This window comes from Antechinus flavipes, chromosome 3 (genome assembly GCF_016432865.1).
Source record: "Antechinus flavipes isolate AdamAnt ecotype Samford, QLD, Australia chromosome 3, AdamAnt_v2, whole genome shotgun sequence".
Classification (NCBI taxonomy): Eukaryota; Metazoa; Chordata; class Mammalia; order Dasyuromorphia; family Dasyuridae; genus Antechinus; species Antechinus flavipes.
In genome coordinates, this window is record NC_067400.1 from 74,372,862 (window position 1) to 74,396,955 (window position 24,094).

The 24,094-nt window shown below is 33.6% G+C and overlaps 1 protein-coding gene across 1 annotated transcript in view; it reads right to left on the reverse strand.

Moving 5' to 3' along the window:
• Nucleotides 1–1,404: 1,404 nt before the first annotated feature.
• Nucleotides 1,405–24,094, reverse strand: part of UNC80 (unc-80 homolog, NALCN channel complex subunit) — a 228,787-nt gene continuing 206,097 nt past the window's right edge. The window contains exons 60-65 of the mRNA XM_051983635.1: nucleotides 21,788–21,926; nucleotides 17,269–17,325; nucleotides 9,357–9,438; nucleotides 9,152–9,263; nucleotides 7,925–8,130; nucleotides 1,405–5,885 (exon numbers count right to left, since the gene is read on the reverse strand). Of these exons, the coding sequence (XP_051839595.1) occupies nucleotides 5,610–5,885; nucleotides 7,925–8,130; nucleotides 9,152–9,263; nucleotides 9,357–9,438; nucleotides 17,269–17,325; nucleotides 21,788–21,926 (872 nt within the window). The 3' untranslated portion in view covers nucleotides 1,405–5,609. The remainder of the gene's footprint in view (nucleotides 5,886–7,924; nucleotides 8,131–9,151; nucleotides 9,264–9,356; nucleotides 9,439–17,268; nucleotides 17,326–21,787; nucleotides 21,927–24,094) is intronic.

Consider the following 24,094-nt stretch of genomic DNA (forward strand, 5'->3'; position numbering starts at 1 on the left):
GTTTCTTCTGCAGAGCTTTTGGTAATATACAGAAATGCTGATGATTTCTATTCTGCAATTTTGCTCATGTTGTTAATTATTTTAAGTAGTTTTTTAGTTGATTCTCTTAATTATATCATTCATAATCTCATGATGGATCTCTCTATCTTGAAGGAATAGTCTATTGAAGGGTATAATATACACAACAATTTGCACCATAGGCATATTTCTCCAGTCTAGGACTCTCACTAGTTGTGTGGCCCTGGCCAAATCACACAAGCTCTGTTTACTACCTTATTTGATAGTAAAGATATTAGCACTTACCTCCTAGGACTGTTGTGAAAATCAAATGAGATAACAATTGTAAAGCACTTAGCAAAGTGTCTGGCATATAGTAAATACTATGCAAATGCTGTTATTATCATTATCATTATTATACTTTTCAAGAAATCAGTGTCATATGCTGATGAAGCAATATAGTGAATGGATATGGGCAGAAATATAATAAATTTCAGAGTTGAAAATCTTAAGAGATTTTCTAGGCCAGATACATTTGTTTTACAGATGTTGAAGCCATAGCCCAGAGATGAGGTAGCAGGGTCAGAGATTTAGAATTGGAAGAGACCTTAGTCCAATCCTTTTATTTCACAAATAAGGAAATGGAAGTCCAGAGAGATGACATACATTGCCCCAAATCACAAAGTAAACAACAGAGCCTAAACCTGATTCCATCTTCATTGTCCTTTCCATCTCATCAAAGATTATGTGCTTTTAGTAGCAAAGTTATATGGGAACCCAGCTTTTTTTCTTCCCCCTCCGTCCACATATTTTTCAACTTTGTATTTTCTGTGCATAGATTACTGGCTCTGGTTCAAGAAGAAAATCTGAATTCAAATTTGGTCTCAGACATCTGCTAGTAGTATGACTCTGGGCAAGTAAGTAAACTGTTTCCTCAGTTTCCTCAACTGTAAAATGGGGATAATGATAACACCTTCTTCCTAGGGTTATTGTGAGGATCAAATGACATATTTGTAAAGTAATTAGTCTAGTGCCTGGAAAAAGTTGAAATTTAATAAATGTTTATTTGTGTCCTTTTCTAATGTATTCTTCAAAATATATATTTAGTAAATATTTGTAGAATTAAATTCCACTGTAATATAGGTAGCAAGGTGATATGCTGACAAAGTTATACATGTTCATAAAACAAAATGCACTGAAAATGGAAATTTTCTAGCAGGGATTCTTAAGTTGGAGGTCTGTGAACTTATTTTTGAAAAATAGTTTAATAAGTGTATATATATATCAATATAATTTGTTTCCTTTGTAGTTAAAAAAAATTAGAAAAAGGTTAAATCCTGTTCCAGAGTAAGCCAGAATTGCTCTCTATATTCAGAAATAAGGAAGCGAGGCACACTAAGACAATCATTTCAAGTGCTTTTATAATTACTTTATTATATGTGCATGTTCAAACAACAGATTCTAATATCTTTCATAATTTGTCATGATATTTGTCATGATATTTCTTCATATCCATGCTCTTTGGTCATTCAATATACAAGTCTTCACAGTTATTCATCTTGGGGAAAATAAATTATTTTACTCTTTCTTTTTTTACCTCTAACATAAACCTTTGAGATGGCTAATGGGAAAATGTTCATCCTATGTTGTAATGACTATAAAAAAATACTCTGGGACAAACTGTTCAGTGATCTGACAGTGATCTATTCTTTAATACACATACATTGTTCTCAAACCTACTCAAGTACACTCTACCTTCAACTTGCTCTTATTCCCCTGAGTGAAAAATCAAAGCTTTCTGAAACATCACATGTGAGTCTATTTGCTGATACTAGAAGCTGAGGCAAATAAGGAGGACAAACTACTAGAATAGTGTTCATAATAAGTATGGAATTGTAAAAGGCTGGTCATGTTGACTGCAGCATTATTCATGGAGCCAGGCAGAAGATTCAGAGGCCTCTGGTTTCTGTTATAAATTGAGATAATCTGTGCATTGAGCTGAAACTGTACCCTTTTATGACCCTTCCTCCCAGAACCTTGCTTTTATCTTTGCTGTCTTCTGAACCAGATGGCAGAGCAGAAGAATGATCTTTATTGACTAGAGAGGATGAGTTCCTCTTTCAAAGCAAGGGCCATGTGGTTATGGCTGTAATAACTGCTCAAGGCTTAAAATTAGGAACTCTGAATCATAGGATTTAGAAATAATTTAACTCTCACTCTTCTTCCCATTTTACAATGAAAAAATTGAAGCTCAAAAGATGGTTTCACCAAAAGGTTTGTATTGGGATCTACCCTAAAAATTCAACGTTCTTTCTATCAAGTCAAATCAACATATTGGTTTATCCTGGCACTAATGCCCCACAGAATGTTTTCCTAATTATATTTTGATGACTTGTGGTAAAGTTTATATTATCAGCATAACTCTACATGCATTACTACAACCTTTTCTGTGACTGTTTTCCTCATTTATAAAAGAGTATCAAGTCAACAGATTATGAGGTACATCATAGGTTACAAACATTCAGCCCATGGGCCATATGTGACCCATAATACTCCCAATATAGTCTGAATCATAATAAAATGTAATTAGGAAATATTTCACAAAACAAATAAAACTGCAATAAAATATAGATAATGTAACATTTAAAAACTAAGTCAATAAGCCCATAGGGATCCTTATGTATAGTGGCCCCTGCTTTTATTAGAGTTTGACACCACTGGAGGACATGATATGAGAGAGACAAATGTTTCATAATTTGAAAGTAGGTGATTTTTATAAGAAAATGTTTAACAATCTATGCCAACATTTTAACTGGCTAAATTAAATTTAATTGATCTGAACCTTCATCTATCAATATGGAATAAATATTTCCAAGTTCTCTGAAAAGCACATCAAACTTGGACCTTTTTATGTTATTTTAGAAAGCAATTTGTTGAATTTGAAGATTTATTCACGGTGGAGGCTTCTTATTATATTTTCCCCAATATAAATCAATTACTGTTTATATACATGAAATTTTTAACAAATGATCCCTGTACTTAGCAACAAGCTATTCTGTTTATTCTTTCAAGATAAACAACATTTAGATTTCCATTCAGTAAAAGCACCTGCTTTCAAATGTTTTGAACATTAAGCAAATGGTAAAAATTCTTTATAATTTTCTTCACCTTTCTTCCCTCCCCCACCATAAACTCCAAGACAATAATATTCCTGAAGATACAACTGTGACAGTTTTATGTACATACATATAAATACTTTACTCAAACACATAAACATTCAACATAATTAAGGGCATCTGAAAAAAACATGGATACAGACAGCAGCAGAGATATAGTCCCAATAGGACAACACTCCCTCTGAATAAGGCCATATTTCTCAGAAGAGGGGCTTTTTTTTTAAAACCTAATATACGGATATTTGAAACACTGAAGAAGCTTTTAAAAGACTTCAACAGTAGAAGAGTAGAGGAGGGATTGGATAATAAATAGACAGGTATGATGTTACTTTTAAAATTAGCTCTGTGCCTTCATAACTATCTGAAACTGTACTTGAAAGACACCTGTTGAAAGTAGTATCATTCTTTAACATCTTTCTCCCCCTTCTTTTTTTTTTTTTTTTTTTTTTTTGCTCTCTTGTACATTTAAGTTTGATTATGTCTAATCTGAATCAGTAAACTGGACTGGAACATGCACATACATTAAGACACTCACAGACCCAGACACTTGGAAATTACATAGACATAAGGCCCCTAACACTAATTGAGCAGCAGCATATTTTCTAAATAGCAGAAATATACCAGCTTACTTAGAGAGATTCACAAAATCATCATAATAGATATGTACCTGCATTTGAGGGTTAGTTGGCAGTAAGTGCAAGCTATATGAAAAATACTGTAAAATGAACAAAAGTACTTTTGGCCTCTCTAATTTTTGAAATTCTACTTAATCTAGGTGTAGGTAGGTATTTGTCTCTTACAGTTATTAGCAATAGATACTTATTCATTGCACTGAATTCTTGCTCAGGGCTATGAATAATTTCAATTACATTTTTACATCATTCAAAATATAATTTAGGCCTATTTAGGCCTTCTAGTTAAATTAGGCCTTTGAATAGAAGAATACTATTTCTGTATTAGATTTAGGTTTAATAGGCCTCCTCTGTATATGCAGATATAGTTTATTACCAATATAAATGAAGTATAGACATACAGAATAATTTAAAATTCATTGTAATGTAATTAAAGTCTATGTTCAATTTCAGGATTAGAGTTTGCATTTACATACCATGTTAATTTAGGTATGACAAGTCAAAGGATCACAGAAGCATGAGTTTGTGATTTGCCTTATAAATGCATTATTTTCTAATGTAAACAGTTAAATTCAGTTTTGCATTGTGAGATTCATAATCCTATGATCTTCTGATAGTAGGATGATTTGTTAGGGATCTGATTGTCATAATCCCTCTCTTTCATATTCCTTTGAACATTAAAGACCCATGTGAAAGCCACACAAATAGGGCTGATAAGAACAAGGACAACTTGTGACTGGGCCTTATAGAGAAGAAAATTTCTCATTTGTAGGGATTTATCTTGTATCATGAATGTATAAATCTGAGGGGCACTTGGGATCACTAACATCATAATGGAATGGCTATTAAGCTGATTCTAATAAACTCAGTACAGTAATAACAGTAGCTAGAGGAGAATTAAGTCTTTGAGGATGGGCAACAGTTACTACCTGAGAATAAACATGTATTTCCAATTGCCCCCATTGCCATGCACTGATGTAATAATTGCTATATAGGTGATCTCATCAGCTGTTTTTTTTTTTTTTTTTAGCTGTTTTTTCCACATTTGGCTTTCATATCATTACAGTCTTTATATTTTTGAACAACTTTTAGCTTTGTAAAAAACTGTAACTCTCCCTACTGTTAATGCTGTATAACCAGTTATATTTTTTTAAATGGATAGAAAGCTTTTATGACAGTAGCTTTCAGTTTTACAAATATAATAAAAGGAACAACACAAAGTAAGCATTATGAACTCTAAAAAAATTGCCATTTTGCTCAATGATATTACTTTTGACTAGGAAAAATCAGCAGTGGACTTTTTTTTCCTATTTGCATTTGATTCTACTATTTTATTTCATTTTAAATATGTTGCCACTCCTTAATAAGTCATATATTTATTTTGAAACTATAAAAATAAAAAAAAGTCAGGTAAGATGTTAATGTGACCAACATCAAAGGGCTGGTTTCTTTGTTATAATATATTAATAAATTTGTTAGATAAACTTAGATAAACTGATATTTACAGTACATTTGTAACAGATCAAGGCTTAATGAATCACAAATAACATGTATTGAAATGGCTCATTTTCCCATTCTTCTGTGGTATTTGTGATCTTCACAAAACCAAATGAGGGTAATCATCAATTTTATGTTATTTTTTTGAAATATTCTATTGATTGGCAGCAAACTGCTTAGATTTGTGCCTTCTTATAGATATAAGGTGCTTTTTAATTGGCTAATGACAATTTGCCACCAATCTCACTAGAGACTTTCAGCAAGATGATTCATTCTTCTAATTCCTGAATCCCTACTAAATCTAAAATTAAACATGAGACTCATCTAGGTCAATATCTGTCTCCCCCAGTTCAATATGAGTAAAACTGAACTGGCTTGTTAGTAGGGGATTCTCCATCCCATTTTCCTCACTGATATGAAGAATAGTGTCATCAGGCTGTAACAAACTTGTGGTCTCAAGACCTGCAAAATCTTCAGTGTCTGAAAGCTGGGTAGATGAGGGGCTGTGTGCTGCAGCTCCTTGCGCTCCTTCGGCATCATCTTCCTTTTCTTTTTCTTTCTCTTCAGTTGGATGGACCTTACTCTAGAAGCAAATTAACCAGTTAATTTGAGGTCTTCACAAAATAGAAAAAACATTCTTCCTAAGATCCTTCTGTCAAAAATTATGCATTCTAAGATTCTGAGGCAGCTTGGTATAGCAGAAAGATTATTGGGATTTGAAATCAGAGGACATGAGTTCAAATTCCAGTTACATAAAATTTTGGGCAAATCATTTAGCCTTTTTATGACTCAATTTCCTCATCTAATGACAGGAAAAAATAATGATGAATGTTGGAGGGAATGCGGGAAAACTGGGACACTGATGCATTGTTGGTGGAGTTGTGAACGAATCTAACCATTCTGGAGAGCAATCTGGAATTATGCTCCAAAAGTTATCAAACTGTGCATACCCTTTGATCCAGCAGTGTTACTTCTGGGCTTATATCCCAAAGAAATACTAAAGAAGGGAAAGGGACCTGTACGTGCCAAAATGTTTGTGGCAGCCCTGTTTGTAGTGGCTAGAAAATGGAAATTGAATGGATGCCCATCAATTGGAGAATGGCTGGGTAAATTGTGGTATATGAATGTTATGGAATATTATTGTTCTGTAAGAAATGACCAGCAGGATGAATACAGAGAGGCTTGGAGAGATTTACATGAACTGATGCTAAGTGAAATGAGCAGAACCAGGAGATCATTATACACTTTGACAATGATATTGTATGAGGATGTATTCTGATGGAAGTGGATTTCTTTGACAAAGAGACCTAACTCAGTTTCAATTGATAAATGATGGATAAAAGCAGCTACATCCAAAGAAAGAACACTGGGAAATGAATGTGAACTATTTGCATTTTTGTTTTTCTTCCTGGGTTATTTTTACCTTCTGAATCCAATTCTCCCTGTGCAACAAGAGAACTGTTCGGTTCCGCAGACATATATTGTATCTAGGATATACTGCAACATATCTAACATATATAGGACTGCTTGCCATCTAGGGGAGGGGGTGGAGGGAGGAAGGGGAAAAATTGGAACAGAAGCGAGTGCAAGGGATAATGTTGTAAAAAAATTACCCTGGCATGGATTCTGTCAATATAAAATTATTATAAAATAAAATAAAAAAATATAAAAAAAATTTCCTCATCTAAAAAAATGAGAAAGACTGGATGACCTTTCAGCTCTAAGATTATGATTCCCTGTGCCACAGAAGAACTTCAGAAATAATTTTTTTAAGCCAGAGATAACCTCTCAAGCTTTTATAGAATATTATAGAAAATAATATAATGATAGCTAGTATTATCAGACCTTTTAAAGAAATGCTTTCACAAACATGTTCCTTTGCTTTTTCCTTTCTCCTTTTTTTTTTTCCCCCTGAAGCAACTGGGGTTTAAGTGACTTGCCCAAGGTCACATAGCTATGAAGTGTTAAGTGTCTGAATACAGATTTGAACTCAGATTCTCCTGACTTCAGGGCTGGCACTTTATTCACAGCACCACCTAATTGTCCCCTTATTATTATGGCAGCTAAGTGGCACAATTGATACAGTGCCATGTCTAGAGTCAGGAAGACCTGACTTAATATCCAGCCTTAGACATGTAATAATGATCCTGGGCATGTCACTTAATCCTGTTTACCTCAGTTTTCTTATTTGTAAAATGGGCTAGAGTGGCAGTGCCCTCTAGAATTTTTGCCAAGAAAACCGCAAATGAGGTCATTTTACAAATGTGGAAGCTGCAGCTGAGCTGGTAAACATCTGATGTAGGATCAAAACTTAGTTTTTCCTGACTCTAGGCCTTCTCTCTATTCACCATGCCTCCTTGCTGCCTCATTAGTACATCTTTGCACTGCATACAACATGTCTTCTTTCAAAACTTGTACCCAAAATGTTTTCTCTCTGTATATCTAAGTATCTCACGAGGATTAACCAGTGATTTTAGCTTTGCTAGTATTACTCTCTCAATGAAGTTAATTGGCTCAAAACTGACTATAAAGTAAAATTTAGGAAACCAATACATGTTCAAATGATATCTAAAGAACAATATAGAAGGGAAGTTATTCTCAAATCATCGTGAGAGCCATTACCTGGGAGGGATTCTGGCCATGGAGATCAGCAACTATGATGGCAGGGGAAGATGTGAGGACTGGTTTCTCCACTACTTCTGGTTTACCAGACTGACCAGGACTGCTCTTGCTGCAACACTGTTGCTGGGTGGTGGCAGGAAGGGTGTCTGCTGGGGAAGATGCTGTCTCAGGCTGAGTTTCTGTGAAGGTCACCGATCGTTTCTGATCTGTTTCCATGAAGGCAGAAAATGGGGGATGAATAGAAAAACACAATCGATATCTTTGGCTCTCATTTGTGTGAACTAAATTCTCACACCTTTATTGGCAGTTACTATTAATACAAGTGAATGTTTTAATTTCATGACTTTTTAAATATAAGAAAAACTATTTTAATAAAATAAGGTCATTAAGGCACAGGGCATTAAGCTAATAAATTGTTATCCTTTATAAGATCTGACTTTAATTAATTAACTAATCACTTGATCTTTAATGTGGCAGATGGACACTACCTCATGCATTTATGCCTTTTTATATTTTGTGTGTATGTGCAAGATGTTCCTGCCCTAAAAAAGGTCTTCCTTATGTTAATTTTTGTATCCTTCTCTTAAAACAGTTCTAAACTCTTATTACTTTTTAATAATTGAATTTCCTGTTTCAGTGTTTTTGCCTTGACTAATCTCCACACCTGGAATTCTCTCCTTCCTCAGCACTGCTTCTTAAAATCCCTGATTTCCTTACTACTCAGCTCACATGCCATCCTCTGCATGGATGCTTTCCTGATCCCCCTACCCGCTTGTGTCCTCCATCTCAAAACTACTGTGGATTTATTTTGTTTATGTTCTGTAAATACTTACATTGGTACATGTTGTCTCACTCCTTAGAATGTAAGCTCCTTGAGTACAGAAACTATCACTTCTTTCTTTGTATCTCTAGTGCTTAGCACAATGTCTGGTACACAGTAGGTATTTAGTAAATATTTGATTGATTATGTGTTTGAAAAAGTATCAATCTTTAAAAAATAAACTCTCTTAACCAAATAGTATATTACTGTCAGGTAGAAAAGGATATGTGTATGGAGTCTCCCAAATCCTGGAAAATAACAGTGCTGTTTTGCATGGAGGCTCTTCATTCTAAATTCTTACACTAAACAAAAGATAACTCTAAACTATCATGTTATACAATCTAGACACCCATTCCCCTTATTGAATGTTATTATGTACCAACATTATCATGCGAATGTTACCTTACCTGTTGGCTTTGTTTTAGGCTGTATGCTTCGGCGAGTAGTTGAGAGTCTAGCTCCATGACGACTTCGAGGTTCCGTCTGAGTCTTTTGCCGAGACAGAAGAGGTCGCCTTAGCTAAAAAAGAGGATATAGTATAAAGTCAAGAGAGACTTGAGAAAATCCACTGATCCTGTCTTGAATATAACATATATGTCATTGGGTACTTACCTGCCTCAGACCTCTCTTCCTTCCCAGTGGTTGCTGAATGAGGAGATTCTGTTGGCCAGGTTCACTTTGTATACTTGCCACCCTGTTAAGTATCACCAGCATTAACAGAATCAAAAATGCAGGAGAATTGACCCTAGCCAATGTGATCACAACCCACTAATGTGACACAGTCACTTCAAAGACAACAGTGTCTTTGAAGGCTAACTGGGATAGGAATCCTTGGGTAGGGATTTCCAAATGTTTGAGTAGTTATGGAATTTGGCATAAAGCACTGTTCTTCCAAACTGTCAAAATTGAATTTGTTGTTTTTAAACCATTCATGATGATGTACCCCATACCAAAATAACCACCTAAGGCGCACCCAATTATGGAGTGTGCCATACACAGAAAGAGTATGATAGTATTTTGTAATCTCAAATTTTCAGAGGGATATAAAAAGGAAAAAACCCTCTCTGATAGGAACACCTATTTTTAAATTTTAATTTAAATAAAAATAAAATGAACAAATGTCAAACACAACAGACACAGGTTCCATTTAGGTGAAGGGGCATGACACATGAACAGGGTCTACATTCAATTCATGTTTGCAGCCTGAAGTCTCTTTGAGACTAATGATTAAGCATAATCATAAGTAGGTATACTCAAATTCTTTAAAACTTTTTGATAAAATAGATTGTTACAGTGATCAAATTGACATCATTTGAAAATCTTAAATTTCACTTAATGCACTGAAATTTAACATGCAGTTCATAATATTGGCAATTTATATTTTCTCTTCCCTTCAATTAACTTATCTTTTGATTATTAGTACATTCTGATTTTTTTTTCATGGCATTATTCTCAAACATAAAAAAGAATTACTGGGGCAATAGGATGTTTGTATGATTAGGTCAGTGATTCATGAGGAAGTACAAAGATAGTGTCTTTTTAAAAAGAAGCTTAGAATCTCTATACCTAATACACTGCTCTGTACACAACAGATGCTTAATAAATGTTTGTTGAATCAAATTGAATCCTTTATATTCAAAAATGATTTGGCAGTGGTTTTTGTCTGCAGATGACTAACTGACACATGAATGTTACTTTTTCCCTAAGTTGTATGCATATGGAGAATACTTTTAATAATGGGGAGAGCGAAAGTAATATAGTCTTGGAACAAAATCTAATTTTGGTAATGAGGTTATCAGAACTCATTTAATATTTAATCTTTTTTACTGTGACCTTATAAAAGAGTTGTCACCCAATGTTAGTTCAATTATTTTATAGTGATTCATAATCAAATGTCCAGGAAAGAAAACTAATTATTATAGTAGTTGTTATTTTCAGACTTGTGATTTCACTGATAAAAAATTAACTCTCAATGAGAAAACACTCTATCAAGTTAATATATTGCAATGTAGGATTTTAGAGAATTCTCTGGAACACGGAAAAGTTAAGTGCTCAGGATCACATTGCTAGTATGTGTCAGAGGCAGGATTTAACTCCATGCTTGAGATTGACTCTTTATCCACTACCTCACATTATCTATCTACTTTTTTTTCCTTCTAAGAAAGTGGCCAAATGGAGAAAGATGGGAGAGGGAAGAATAAAGGAAGACAGCCAAACTAGTATTTGGGGTCATGTAAAAAACAGACTTATTATCATATAGTGAACAAAATCAATCATAAACATGTCCAAATATTCCAAATAAACCATGTCATCTGTGGTCATATCAACCATCTTGCTTCATCTCATTCATCTTTTATCAAGACTAAATCAGTAATTCCCTAATGAGCTTAGTCTCAAAGGTTCCAAGTTAAGAACAAAGCTCATTTATCTAGAGGAACATTGTAGCCATCACTGAAATAAATAACAGTTGGAAAACATTTTGACTGAGGACTAATAAAGTGATAGCAAAAGCTTATAACTGTAGGTAGGCTACCAGGTAATGAATTTAGAAGTGTAGAAGAATTGGGATGTACATTGAAAGAGGTGGTATGTACACCAATGAGCCAATGGATTCTTGAAGTGCCATAAAAAAAAGAATGCAATACAAATGTGAATTGTCACTAGCATTATAATTGGAATAAACTACATACTGGAATGTGAGAAAAATATATGAGATAAAAGAAAAAAATTTATTTCATGTCAAGAGTGATAAATATACATGATCAGAATTCCAAAATAAGAATCATAAATAGAGGGCTTGCCTTAAAGAAGTACATAAAGTTTAAAACCATAGCAATTACCTATTTTGTATAAATACTCCTGACTGAGTAGGATTATAAGTGATGCTAATATGTTTATATTCTGACACCAAATAAATGATATATACTTGTGTAGACTGTAAATAGAGATTTAATAGTGAATAGAGCCATTTTGTAGAATGGAATCTAATCTTATAAATTTCTTCTTCAGGGGCTTAAATTAGTCTCATATCACAAGTCAAAAATGGTTTAAATGTAGGCATATGTGTATATATCACATAATACTAAAGAAATCTGAAATAGTTTTGTAGAATTTGTAATATCTTCCTAGGAAAACATATAGAAACAGAAATGCTAAGCTAGTGAAGATCAAGTTGATTATACAAACTGTCAAGCTCCTGTCCATACCATGTCTTATATTTCTAAACCAATTTATCTTTAAGAAGCAAAAGAAAATACATATATTTTACTCTTTTGATGTTTTTGGCTGTAAGAACTGAAACAACCAAATATACTTCTTATTTCAAAGAATTTTTATTTTAAATTCTCAAGTTAAAATGTCTTAGTTCTGGCCATCTGTATAACTGAGAAGTAGATCACTCATATACTAGTAATAGAAGTCCAGAACCTCTATCACTACTGTTCCTATCATAAATCAAGAGTCTACATTAGCATAATCCATAACACAAAGGATACTGCAAAGAAGAGCAGTCAATATCAATCCTATCAGAGGACAAAAAACCAAAACCAAAACCACAAACCTGAAAACAAATTTTCCTATCTGAAAGTTATCATATTATCTGAAGTTCTGAACCATAAAAAAGAGTAATATCTAATCTTTTCTGCTTTAATATTTAAAGGGAAATATATTAATTTATATACACTAAAGTTAAAGCCCAGTGGAGTTTTCTAACAGAATTGTATGTAGATAAAATTTTCACTTGTATTTTTGAGCTGCTAACAAAAATCACAATTGCAGAAAATATAATTCAGATTTATAGAAATCAACAGAAATAGGAATCCAGTTGGAAAAATTGCTGGATGACAACAAATCAAACACCTTTGCTATTAAAAAAAAAATCTTACTCCTTGTTTCCCCAAGAGGAATAAATTATAGGAATAGTACTTTAATTGCAAAAGGAGCTAAGACAATCTTAGAAGTGTTTTGTTATGAATTTTTCTCTCCCAGCTGAACCGTTCACTGTCTATATCATTCGTAAATCTGCAAGAAACAATGTTAGCAAAATAGACACCCTCATGATACTTTACATAAAATAAAAGCCAGGAAAGAATACGCATGAAGAACTGTTTCATACATCAGGATGGTCATCAATTCAGTACTAAGTTTAGTTCACAGAACTCACATTACAATCTGCCTTTTCTGATTTAAATATTGCTTGATCAAAAAGAGAAATAATTAAGCAAACCAAAACCAAAACCAAGCAGGTATTTTTCATTTTATTTTAGTCTCATAATTATAGGCTGAGGCTTGTGTACACACTGGAAATTTCCCAAATGGAACAGAGCATCTTGTACATTGTTTATTCATTTTCAGTCATGTTTAACTCTTCATAACTCTATTTGGAGTTTTCTGGGCAAAGATACTGGAATGATTTTACCATTTCCTTCTCCAGCTCATTTTACAGATAAAGAAACTGAAGCAAACAGGATGAACTTGCTCAGGGTCACATTCAGGAGGATGAGTCTTCTTGACTCCAGGCCCAGAGCCCTAAACACTGTGTGACTCAGGTACCCATCCCATACATAGGAAATGTTAAATCTGAAGTGAGCTTTCCACCAGAATAACAAAATTATGGTGGCATAGAAAATGACATGGAGTATTCATGGAGAAGGGATGAAACAGCATCCTACTGTTCCCCGTAAACAATGCTTCCTGTTTAATATTTATTGAGTACCTACAGTGTATAAGATATTATAGCCTAAACAACTTTGGATCATGGAATTTTGGCCCTGGAGAGCTCATAATCTGATTGTTATTACTTTTTATTAGAGGTAGTTTCCTTTTATAACATCTTATATTTTTATCACAGCCTAAAATTTTTAGCATCATTTTGTATATATTATCTTTTAAGATACTCAAAACAATCCTGATAGGCTTTTGTAGATAATGGAAGATGAAAAGCAGAGATATTTGACTTACTCCAAATCACACAGCTGTAGATGCTAATAGGACTGTAATCAGGTCTTAATTCTTATCTCACGGAATACTCTCTCTCACATAATAATGATTTAGTTACAAAACAGGTGGGGTGCATATTTCAAAAAGAATCTTTAGGCACTAATTTTCAGCTATTGAAAAGGAAATCCTTTTTGCCATTTCCTTCTCCACAAATGAGGAACTGAGGCAAAAAAGGTTAAGTTTGTCCACGGCCACACAACTAGTCCATGTATAAGTCCTTTTTTGAACTCATGAAGATGTCTTCCTGATTCCAAACCCAGTGCTCTAATTACTATGCCATGTACTAAATAGAAATACTTTTATTCCATCTTGATCTTTCCTTGATATATTATTAAACCTGAATAAATGCTCTCCTCCTCTAGTTTTATGTTTTAAATTGACCTTTCAGTAGGAAATATATTCATTGACTAGATTTTTTTAGTCTTCATTATGCTCTACTTGGTATAAAAGACAATTTTGTCAATAAAGTATAAATAAGCATTTATTCCCACATGTATTAATAGCATTCTAAAATCCTAAAATATTGAAAGTTGAGGGAACTCAAAGATTAGTTATCTAACCCAACCCTGACATTTTGCAAATGAAGAAACTAAGATTCTTGGAAACAAATAGTGTCCTAAAATCCAGGTCATCTGACAGAAGCCAGTGTCCTAAATCTGGGAGATCTGATAAAATAAAAATTGTCTGTAGGAAATTTTAGATGACAAAATTAAATATCTATGCCCAAACCCCCTCTCCTCTCCTCAATTAGATAAACTTTCAGTTTCCTCTTTTAAAAAATCAACTCGTTTATCAATGATAAACCCTCAAAATCTCTGGCATTTCATTTTCCAAATGACTGTTACTGTTTGGTCATTTCAGTCATGTCTGACTACCTTTGGGGTCTGACTCCATTTGGGAGTTTTCTTGGCAAAGATACTGGAATAGTTTGAGTATCCTTCTTCAGCTCATTTTTATAGATAAGGAACTGAGACAAATAGGGTTAAGTGATTTGCCCAGGGTCACATAGATAGTAAGTCTCTGAGGCCAGATTTGAACATTTTAATTGCCTTAAAATGACTTATAAAAACTGACTTTTTCTTTGCATCCAAAAGCCTTGAGAAAAAACTTTCATCTCCATATAAAGTTTTCATTGGATTCATCCATATTTAGCAGAGCGATATATGAATATAATGCATATACAATGTATAACCATTTTCATGAAAGACTAATCAAATTATAAGAGTGAATATATTTTAGTCATGCTGCTTAATAATTTGTAGGCTCTGTAGTCTGATTTTCTTTGGGAACGCTGCTCAATTTCTTTTAGGTCTTGGACATGTTAATTTATGTTGCTAAGAATTGTGCCTTTGGGAATATAAGATTTTGTACTTTAAAGGGATGCCATGCAGAAAATAAGAGCTAAGAACATTTCATCAGAAATATACTCTTCTGCCTAAATTGACCTCTTTTAAAATACTCAAATCTTGATGACATAGTAAAGAGATATCAGGAGTTACATTTACCTGTGTATAGCAAAAGTGAATATGTTGCTTTCTAGTAGAAGATCATTATGTTAACTTGGTTTACTTTCAGTAAAAATATTGCATCCCCATTTTCAAGTTCAAGAGCTGAATCTGTAATTAGCTTTAAACCATATATATATATATACACATTGATACTATATATACATATAAAATGATAAAAATGTAAGGGGTTATAAAAGAAGTATAAATAGGTATAATCAGATCATTAAAATCTTTGTAACCAAGACTAGTCCAGCTCTAAATATTCTAACTAGTTGGCTTCTTGCCCAAATGTAATCTTGGATATGTTTCCATGAGCAATAGAGCAAAAGTAGACTAGATTGGATTATTTAACTCCTTTAGAAAAATGCTCAGAGATGATCCAGTCTCTTAACTCAATTCCTGCCTCTCTCATTTTAAATTAATAAGGTAGTTCTTGATCACATAATTATAGGGAAAAATTCACAGCATGTTATCCAAACAGATTGATTTCAAACATATAGTAGGTCTAATGAAAATTTGATGTAATACATTGTACTCCTACTTGGTCAGCAAAATTGTTTAGACAGTGATTCACTTTGAATACACCAGTGCTTTCCCAAAGACATTTCAAGATTTTTTTTTTTTAAAGGAATGTTATCTTGTTCAAACCTAAATTTAAGTATAAACAGATAAGTTTTTAAAAAACCAAGATGACTGTTTTAAATCCCTTTATAGACTATCTGCTTTCTTTAAAAATTGTGCACAATTATACAAAATCATCTTGAGACCTGTTTCTTTTCTATTATTTCAGTTATGCCAAATAACTCTTATATGAGCTTCTTCTGCCAATAGAAGCAAGTTTTAGTTCTACAACTATTTCATGGTAAGAGACTGAATTTTCAAGGCTGGGGCTGTCAAACATAAATGAATGTCATGAATCTGGGCTAACAAAACAAAAACAAAAACTACATTTGATGATGGAACGAATTTCCCATATTCAACATGAAAGAAAAATGTGAAAAATCAACAAAAACACCAAAAAAACCAAATGAGTGACAAAATTCTAAAAAGGCAAAGTTCACAGGAACAGCCTCTCAACATCTCCTCATCTTTACTGATAAAGTAACAGACACAGGCATGTAACACTTGGTAAAGGCAAGACTTAAAGAACAGATATTTACTTAAAATGGAACAAAGATACTAGTGATAGATAGGAAGTATTGTCTCTCTTCCCCCTCCCCGCCATGAGGATCAGTTGAGAGGTATGACTATGAGAGTAAAATGGTAGGAACCATCAATGTCATTTATCTGAGTGTTAAAGGTGCAGTCTATCCCTTCTTTACAATCTTTAGATGCACAGCATGGTAAACTCCATATTGTGCTGGCAACATATAGCTTTTCTAATTCAATCAAGGAACATTTGTCTTCCTGGTTTTATCGGACAATTGTTAGTTGGAGGAGTTGGGCAGTTCTGAGTTACAAATTTCCTATATGAGCTATATTTTGACAAGTTTCCTAAAGTAAGATACTTAAGAAATTCCATAAAATATATTTAGAAGGGGAGTTGATATGTATATAACATTAAAATTATTTTTATAGTATTTTTAAAATGAGTTATATGATATACACTAAAAATCTGTCTCAATGTTTTAATAAAGGGTTTCTTGGCTGTGGAAACCTGTATTTAAATAAGTGAATCCATATTGATGATGTTCCTAGAAAATTACTAATGAATGTCATATGAGGGTAAAATGTGTAACTGGGAAAAATTTAACACCTGGTGCTTCAGACTGACATAAGAATTGCCCATAAAACTCTTCAGAACTGTTTCTGGGCTTTTAAAAAAAAATCTTGTTGTCTATAGTTAAAAATCTATGAAGGTTTGCTACACCTTTGACTTGCAGACTGGTATATCCATGAACAAGATGGGGAAAGGAATGGAAATAGAGGGAAAGAGGGAGTGAAAAAGAGACAGAGAGACAGGGAACAGTTAGTATCTCAGCACAGACACTGACAGACAGGTAGGATTGACACTGTACCTAGAGAGGCTGCCCTCAGCGGCCAGGCACTGGGAATCATCGAGGACATTAGGTTCACTGCAGGAGGGGTAGGGAGATGAAGCATTTAAGGAAAGAAAATGCAAAAAGGAAAAAAAAAGAGCATGCAATTGTCTGTTTTTCAAGAACTAAAAAGAAAAAGAAAAGTCAACAGAACAAGGAAGGAAAAGGAGGACAATCAACCATTTGGCCTCACACTGAGTTCATTGGGGCATGGAATCACAGGATAAGGAAAAACATTGGATACTAATTTAAACTTATTAAATTAATTTAATTTAAAAACTGGATACTAATTTAAAGGAGCAATCTATCAGATGTTGGAGCCTAGAGTGTTCCAAATCAATATATGAGCTTTGAAATGCTTTCTAAAAACAACCTATAGAAAATCAAAACTAATATTTATTTTAAAATTATTTGGTTGATTTACTTGCAGCTTCATTGAAAATCATCTGTCTTTTGTTGTTGTTGTTGTTGCCTTTGGTAATTAGAATCCAAAACCCACTTACCATGAACTCCTAAATACCAATTTTAAATTCTGATCATATATTTAAAAGGAACAAACAAAAGAAACAAAAGCAATATCGCATGTCTAAGTTAACACTACAATGAGGATGCAAGTAAATTGGAGGGAGTTAACCTAGGAAATTCTTATGAACTCAAAACATCTTCTCCTTCCTCAACAATTAATATTACCTCTTGAGGTGATAAAAAGATAAATGTCAATAGACAAAAAGCTATCAGATGGGCAAGAGACGAATAAGATCAATAGGTCATGAGTTCACTTTACTGCAAAGAGACTTCCTTGAGAACAGGGCTGGTGTCTCATATTTTGCTTGTAGAACACAGTGCTGGGCACGTGATAGGCACTCAGTAAATACTTGTTTGATTGTGCTGAATTAAATTACCATTATTTAAGAAGTCTAGGTATGTTTCAAAGGTTAGTGCACAATTGCACTAACAAGATGGTACCACTCTACCACTACAAATATGAGGGGCTGGGGGGGGGGAATCCAAACCCTGATTTCCACTCTCTCTCTCCCATGAAATAAATCCAGTAGAAATGAATGAATAAATATAGATATCTCCATCATCTCTCTAATTTCAGCCTGTTCAGATTGCAATTCTGTTTATCCATCTAGTCAAATGATGGCAATACAACATATTGTCTTTTTTTTTTTTTAACCGCTAAGTGTAAATAAATTAACTTTTTATAGAAGGTGAAAAAGGAAATATTTGCATTTGTTGAGAACTGTTAAAAAAATTCATATTTTAAATCTCCATAAAAATGTTTAGTGAAAATGGTTGGATGCTTATTTTCTTTTTAAAACCTTTGCATTTTAAATATTATTCTGAAGGCTTTCATCCCACTGTTAATTCTATGGTAAGCATAACTCATTGGTAGTGTTCAAAAAAAGGAAATACTAGTAGATTATTGGAATATCAGATTTGTCTTTCTTTGTTTTCATAATTAGTGCTCTGATTAGTTTCCTTCTTTTTTTTTTTAATTTTAAATACTTAGGAAAATCAAAATTGGAGATTACTAGTATTTACGTCCCAAAGTTAATCCCCTCATGGACAAAATGAAGTTGCATCCTTATTGTTTGTAGAAAATGATAAATAATCAATTTATCTGGTTAATTTTTACCAATTATTTACTTGTCCATAGATCACAGATCTTGAGCTAGGAAGGACATTAAGTTTCACCTAATTTTATAGATGCAGAAAGTGAAACTTTGGATATTTAGGAGCAAAGAAGGGCATTTTTGACTCCAGATCCCTTCAAAGTTCCTATTATCACATCATACTTTTACATGAAAAAATGTAAAACATTAAATTTTATTAAATATTATTAATTTTTAAAAATAATAATACATTTCCTCTCAATGATATCTTTAATAACTTACTTCTATATGATGCTTTATAGATATAGAATACTTTATACATGCTATCTCATTTAAAACACATTATTAATTTCCTCTTATTCTTGTTTTTAGCTGCTTAACAATCTTTATTAACTTGGGCTTCATTTTATGAATTCCATCTTTTTTTTTTCTTTTTTTGCTTAGCATTTATAAAACATTTCATGATTTGCAAAATGCTTTATGTATATTTTCTCATTTGATATTCATAAAATAAAATCCCTGGGAAAGAGGTTTTATTCTTATCCCCATTTTACAATTGAGGAAAAAAAGGCAGACAGAGGCTACACCCAGGGTCATATGGCTAGTAATTATCTGAGACCAGATTTCAATCAGATTTTTTTGACTCTATAGGGCCAGCATTTTTTGCACCAAGTCATCTCCTAGGATCATAGAATGGTAGGTTTAAATCTTGAAGGGATTATACAGATAAATCACTGAATCTAACCTCCTCATTTTAAGGATAAAGTATCTGAGGCCCAGAGACATTAAGTGATTTGTTTAAGGTCTCACAGAAAGTAACTATCTGAGATGTGATCTGGATCCTGATTTTCAGTCCAGTTTCTAACTACTACCATCCTATGCTTTCTCTCATTGGTTTGGTAAATGCATTATCAACTTAAAATATTAGATACCAAACTATTAGATGTTTTATAATTTAATTAATTTTTAAAAATCTGAATTACCATGGCTCTGTTTTCTATTTCAAATATTTCTATCTTTATCTGTATCTCCCTCTTTCCCTTTGTCTCACTCTGTATATGTATAATACAAGGTCAGAGTTAAAGAAATGGAGAACAGAGTTTAATAAAATATCTCTAGACCAATCCTTTGAAAGAGTTCGCAAAATAGGATATACTTAGATGTTAAAGGCTGTTAATGTTCTGCAGTCGATTTGTAAATTGTTCATCTGAGCTGGATTTTTATTATTTTCACTCACACTTATTGATTAACATGGAAGAAAGTGCTTTCAAGAAATGTTTTTCATCGGGACCTGTGATTACCTCAGTGTAGGGAGCTCTCCTTGTTGTGAAAACTCCCTTCACTGAGACAGGTGGATATCCTAATTGCAATTTTTAGTCTTAAAAAGTTTGTGACCTGAGACCCTGAGAGTTTAAATGACTTTCCAGGGTTACACAGCCAGTAGCTGTCAGAGGCCAGATTGGAACCTTCTCCGTACTACAATCTATTATGTTACATCTCACCTTGAAGAACAGACTAAAAAAGATGGACGGAATCTTATAGAGTGTCTAGAATGATAAGGAAGTTGAAGCCCAGACAGGGTAAGTGATTTGCTCAAAGTCCCATATCTATTTAGCATTAAAATTCCTTTCTTGTTTCATTCAATACTACAGACTGAACAGAGGTGCCTTCTAGAGAAGATACACACTTGGCCAAATTCATCATTCCAGGAAAATTCTCAGCCATTACACTTCTTATGAAATCTGATACTGAGGGATCACAGAGAGATGAGAGAAGGTCATTCATCAAAAAAACATAGCCAGGTGCCTGTTTGATAGAAAAATTATTTCATGTGTAAGGGAAGGAGATGACTGAGACAATCAATCAGACCTCTTAACTCATACCCTTGTCAGATCCAAGGGGGATAGAATGATTGATTGCATCAATCAACCTGGGATAAGGAGATAAACTATTTTAATTGACCTCCACCCTTATAAAGGGACAATACTCAGAGCAGGAAGGATGCCTCTATGTCCACTTAAATTTATAAATCTTAGACAACCAAGTTGCAAATGAATGCATGCTCATTATGAAGAATCATAACTTTAAATTCTCCCTCATATCATGCTAGCAAACATCACATCAATCATTTTTAAAATTAGTATAACTTTGAATGAAGCTGGATTATAGATAAAATACAGTAATAATACTATACCCAAAGGGGTTGTTGGACCTTAATACTGCTATTATTAGAGTGGAGTTCTAGTGAGGAAGTTGTATATATATATATATACATATATAAACTAAAATGGCAAATACCTGTTAAATACATAAGACTAAGATCCCCATGCACTCTCCCCTTTTCTTTTTTTCTTTTTTTTTTTTTTTTGAGCTGAGCAGACCAATCAATCAACAAGCATTTATTAAGCCCTTACTATGTGCCAGGCACTGTCCTAAGCACTAGTCACTACAGAGAAAAAGTGACAACAGTCCCTGCCCTCAAGGAGCTTACATCCTAATGAGGGAAATAACATGCACATACATAGGTATATACAAGGTACATTAAGAACAGATATGTTAAAATTAAAGGGAAAGGCACTAGCAGGTGGGGTGGTGGGAAGCAAAGCATTCCAGGGATAGGGGTGCAGAGAGTTTAGTCAGTGCAAAGGCACTGAAATATATAAAATTTGATTGTATCTAGAGAGGATTGACATGTAAGAGGCTAGAAAGGGTGGTATTGTGGGTAGTTTTAAATATCTGGACAAGGAGTTTATCTTAAAAATTAATAGGGAGCCATTTGAAGTTTTTGATTGCAGTTGATAGTATCGTTTTGGATCAAGTTTTAGAATCTCTACTTTAGGCTTAAAAATGGGAATACAAAAAATAACAGGCTTTTTTACCTCTGACTGGGCAACATGCCCACCTCAGCTTGAGGTGCAGACATGCTGGAGACATGACTTGAGAATCGTCGCCTTCCAATGGCACTCATGAGGTAAGCTTCTTGTTCACTTACCACACTGGGCATGCTTACCGAGTCATCTAAAAAGGACAAAGAGAGAAATGAGGTCAGAAAAAGTGACAAAATTGATATAAAAACTTCTATAGAAAATCTCCAAATCAAATACTCAGAAAACCAAAATCAATTACATTAATGTTTAGTTCTAAGTTGCTTTGTGGCCCATAGGGATCCTTTTGAATGTTGTAGTGACCCCTATTTCTGTCTAAGTTAGACACTTCTGATTTGAGCTGTCTTCAGAGAACGAACTTTTTGCATGATTGCATTGCATCATGTTATTACTTACTTCTCTATATTCCACAGCACAGAAGTTCTCAAAGGGTAGAGCAGGTATTAGTAAGGAGTTCCTGTAAGGTCAAAACTTTTTTCATAATAATACTAAGATATTTTGGTTTCTAATATAGTTGATAGATTTTATCCAACATAAAGAAAAGTTCTTGGGTAGGGGGAGCCTCAATAATTTTTAAGAATATAAAGGGATGAAGAAGGTAGAATATAGACTGACCTAAGCTGTATTCTCTCAGTATTACCCTAAAACAACTTTAAAATATCTGCTCAAATCAAATTTTGGTGCAGCAGAGCAAAACAAAAGGTCAACATGAAACATTTTTCCAGTTTAAGACAGCTTAGAAGGTTGGGAAGGAGAGGTCTATGATACTTGAATGGGGGCTAGCCTTGAGGAAGGCAAGAGTACCAGCAAGACTTGGGCTTGGGAGGCAGTTCTACAGCAGTAGCAGCAGCTTTCGGAACCAGAGATAGTAAGGGATTCAGGAAACTGGTCAGAAAGATATTATAGAGGACCCTTTGATAGCACTGGATATAGCTGTTTCTGATTGACAATTTTTAAAAAAAATAACTTTTTATTGACAAAACCCATGCCAGGATATTTTATATCCCTTGTACTCACTTCTGTTCCGATTTTACCCCTCTCTCCTTCCATCCCCTCTCCCAGATGGCAAGCAGTCCTATACATGTTAAATAGGTTATAGTATATCCTAGATACAATATATGTGTGCAGAACCGAACAATTCTCTTGTTGCACAGGGAGAATTGGATTCAGAAGAATCCGGGAAGAAAAACAAAAATGTAAGCAGTTTACATTCATTTCCCAGTATTCTTTCTTTGGGTGTAGCTGCGTCTGTCCATCCTTGATCAATTGAAACTGAATTAGATCTCTTTATTGAAGAGATCCACTTCCATCAGAATACATCCTCATACAGTATTGTTGTTGAGGAATATAATGATCTCCTGGTTCTGCTCATTTCACTTAGCATCAGTTCATGTAAGTCTCGCCAGTCCTCTCTGTATTCATCCTGCTGGTCATTTCTTATAGAACAATAATATGATTGACAATTTTGTTGCCAGTTCCAGAGGTGAGAATGCTTGGAGAAGGGACCCTGGTTCTAGTTCTAGGGTTAGCACTTGTAGCAAGAGGGAAGCAATGGCCCTTCTTGAGTAAATCGTAACAAAAGTGACCACACTTCTTCCTGGATCATACCCACCTTGTAAGCACCAAAAATCTGTGGACCCCCAGAACTAACTGAAAATAACAGAACAAAAAAACCCCTGAAACTTGGCATAGTATCTCCTCATTCTGAGTTGAGCAGAACCCAAGTTAACAAAAAATTCAAAGTCAAGAAATAGCCTGGAAAAATGAACAAACCATAAAAAACCTTGATCATAAAATATCTAATATAGTAGCAGAAACCAAGACATAAACTTAGAAGGTGGCAATAGTGTGAAAACAGATATAAATAAAGTCTCAAAGAAAACTGCTAATTGGATTCATGAAATTAAAGAAAGAGATAAGAAAAAGATAGGAAAAAATGGCAAAATAAATGAGAGTGATGCAATAAAATTTTGAAAACAGAATTGATAACTTAGTAAGAGGTGTAAGAAATACTGAAGAAAATAACACCTTAAAAAACAAAATTGCCAAAATGGAAAAAAATACACATAATTTCACTGAAGAAAATTATTCTTTAAAAATTAGAATTGAACAAATGAGAGCTAATGACTTTAAAAGACACCAAAAAAAACAATAAAACAAAGTCAAAAGAATGAAAAGAGAAGACAAAGTGAAACATCTCATTGCACACAAAAAACAAAAAAAACAAAAAAAAACTGATTTGGACAATAGATAAAAGTGATAATTAAGAATTATTGGACTATCTGATCAAAAAAGGAACCA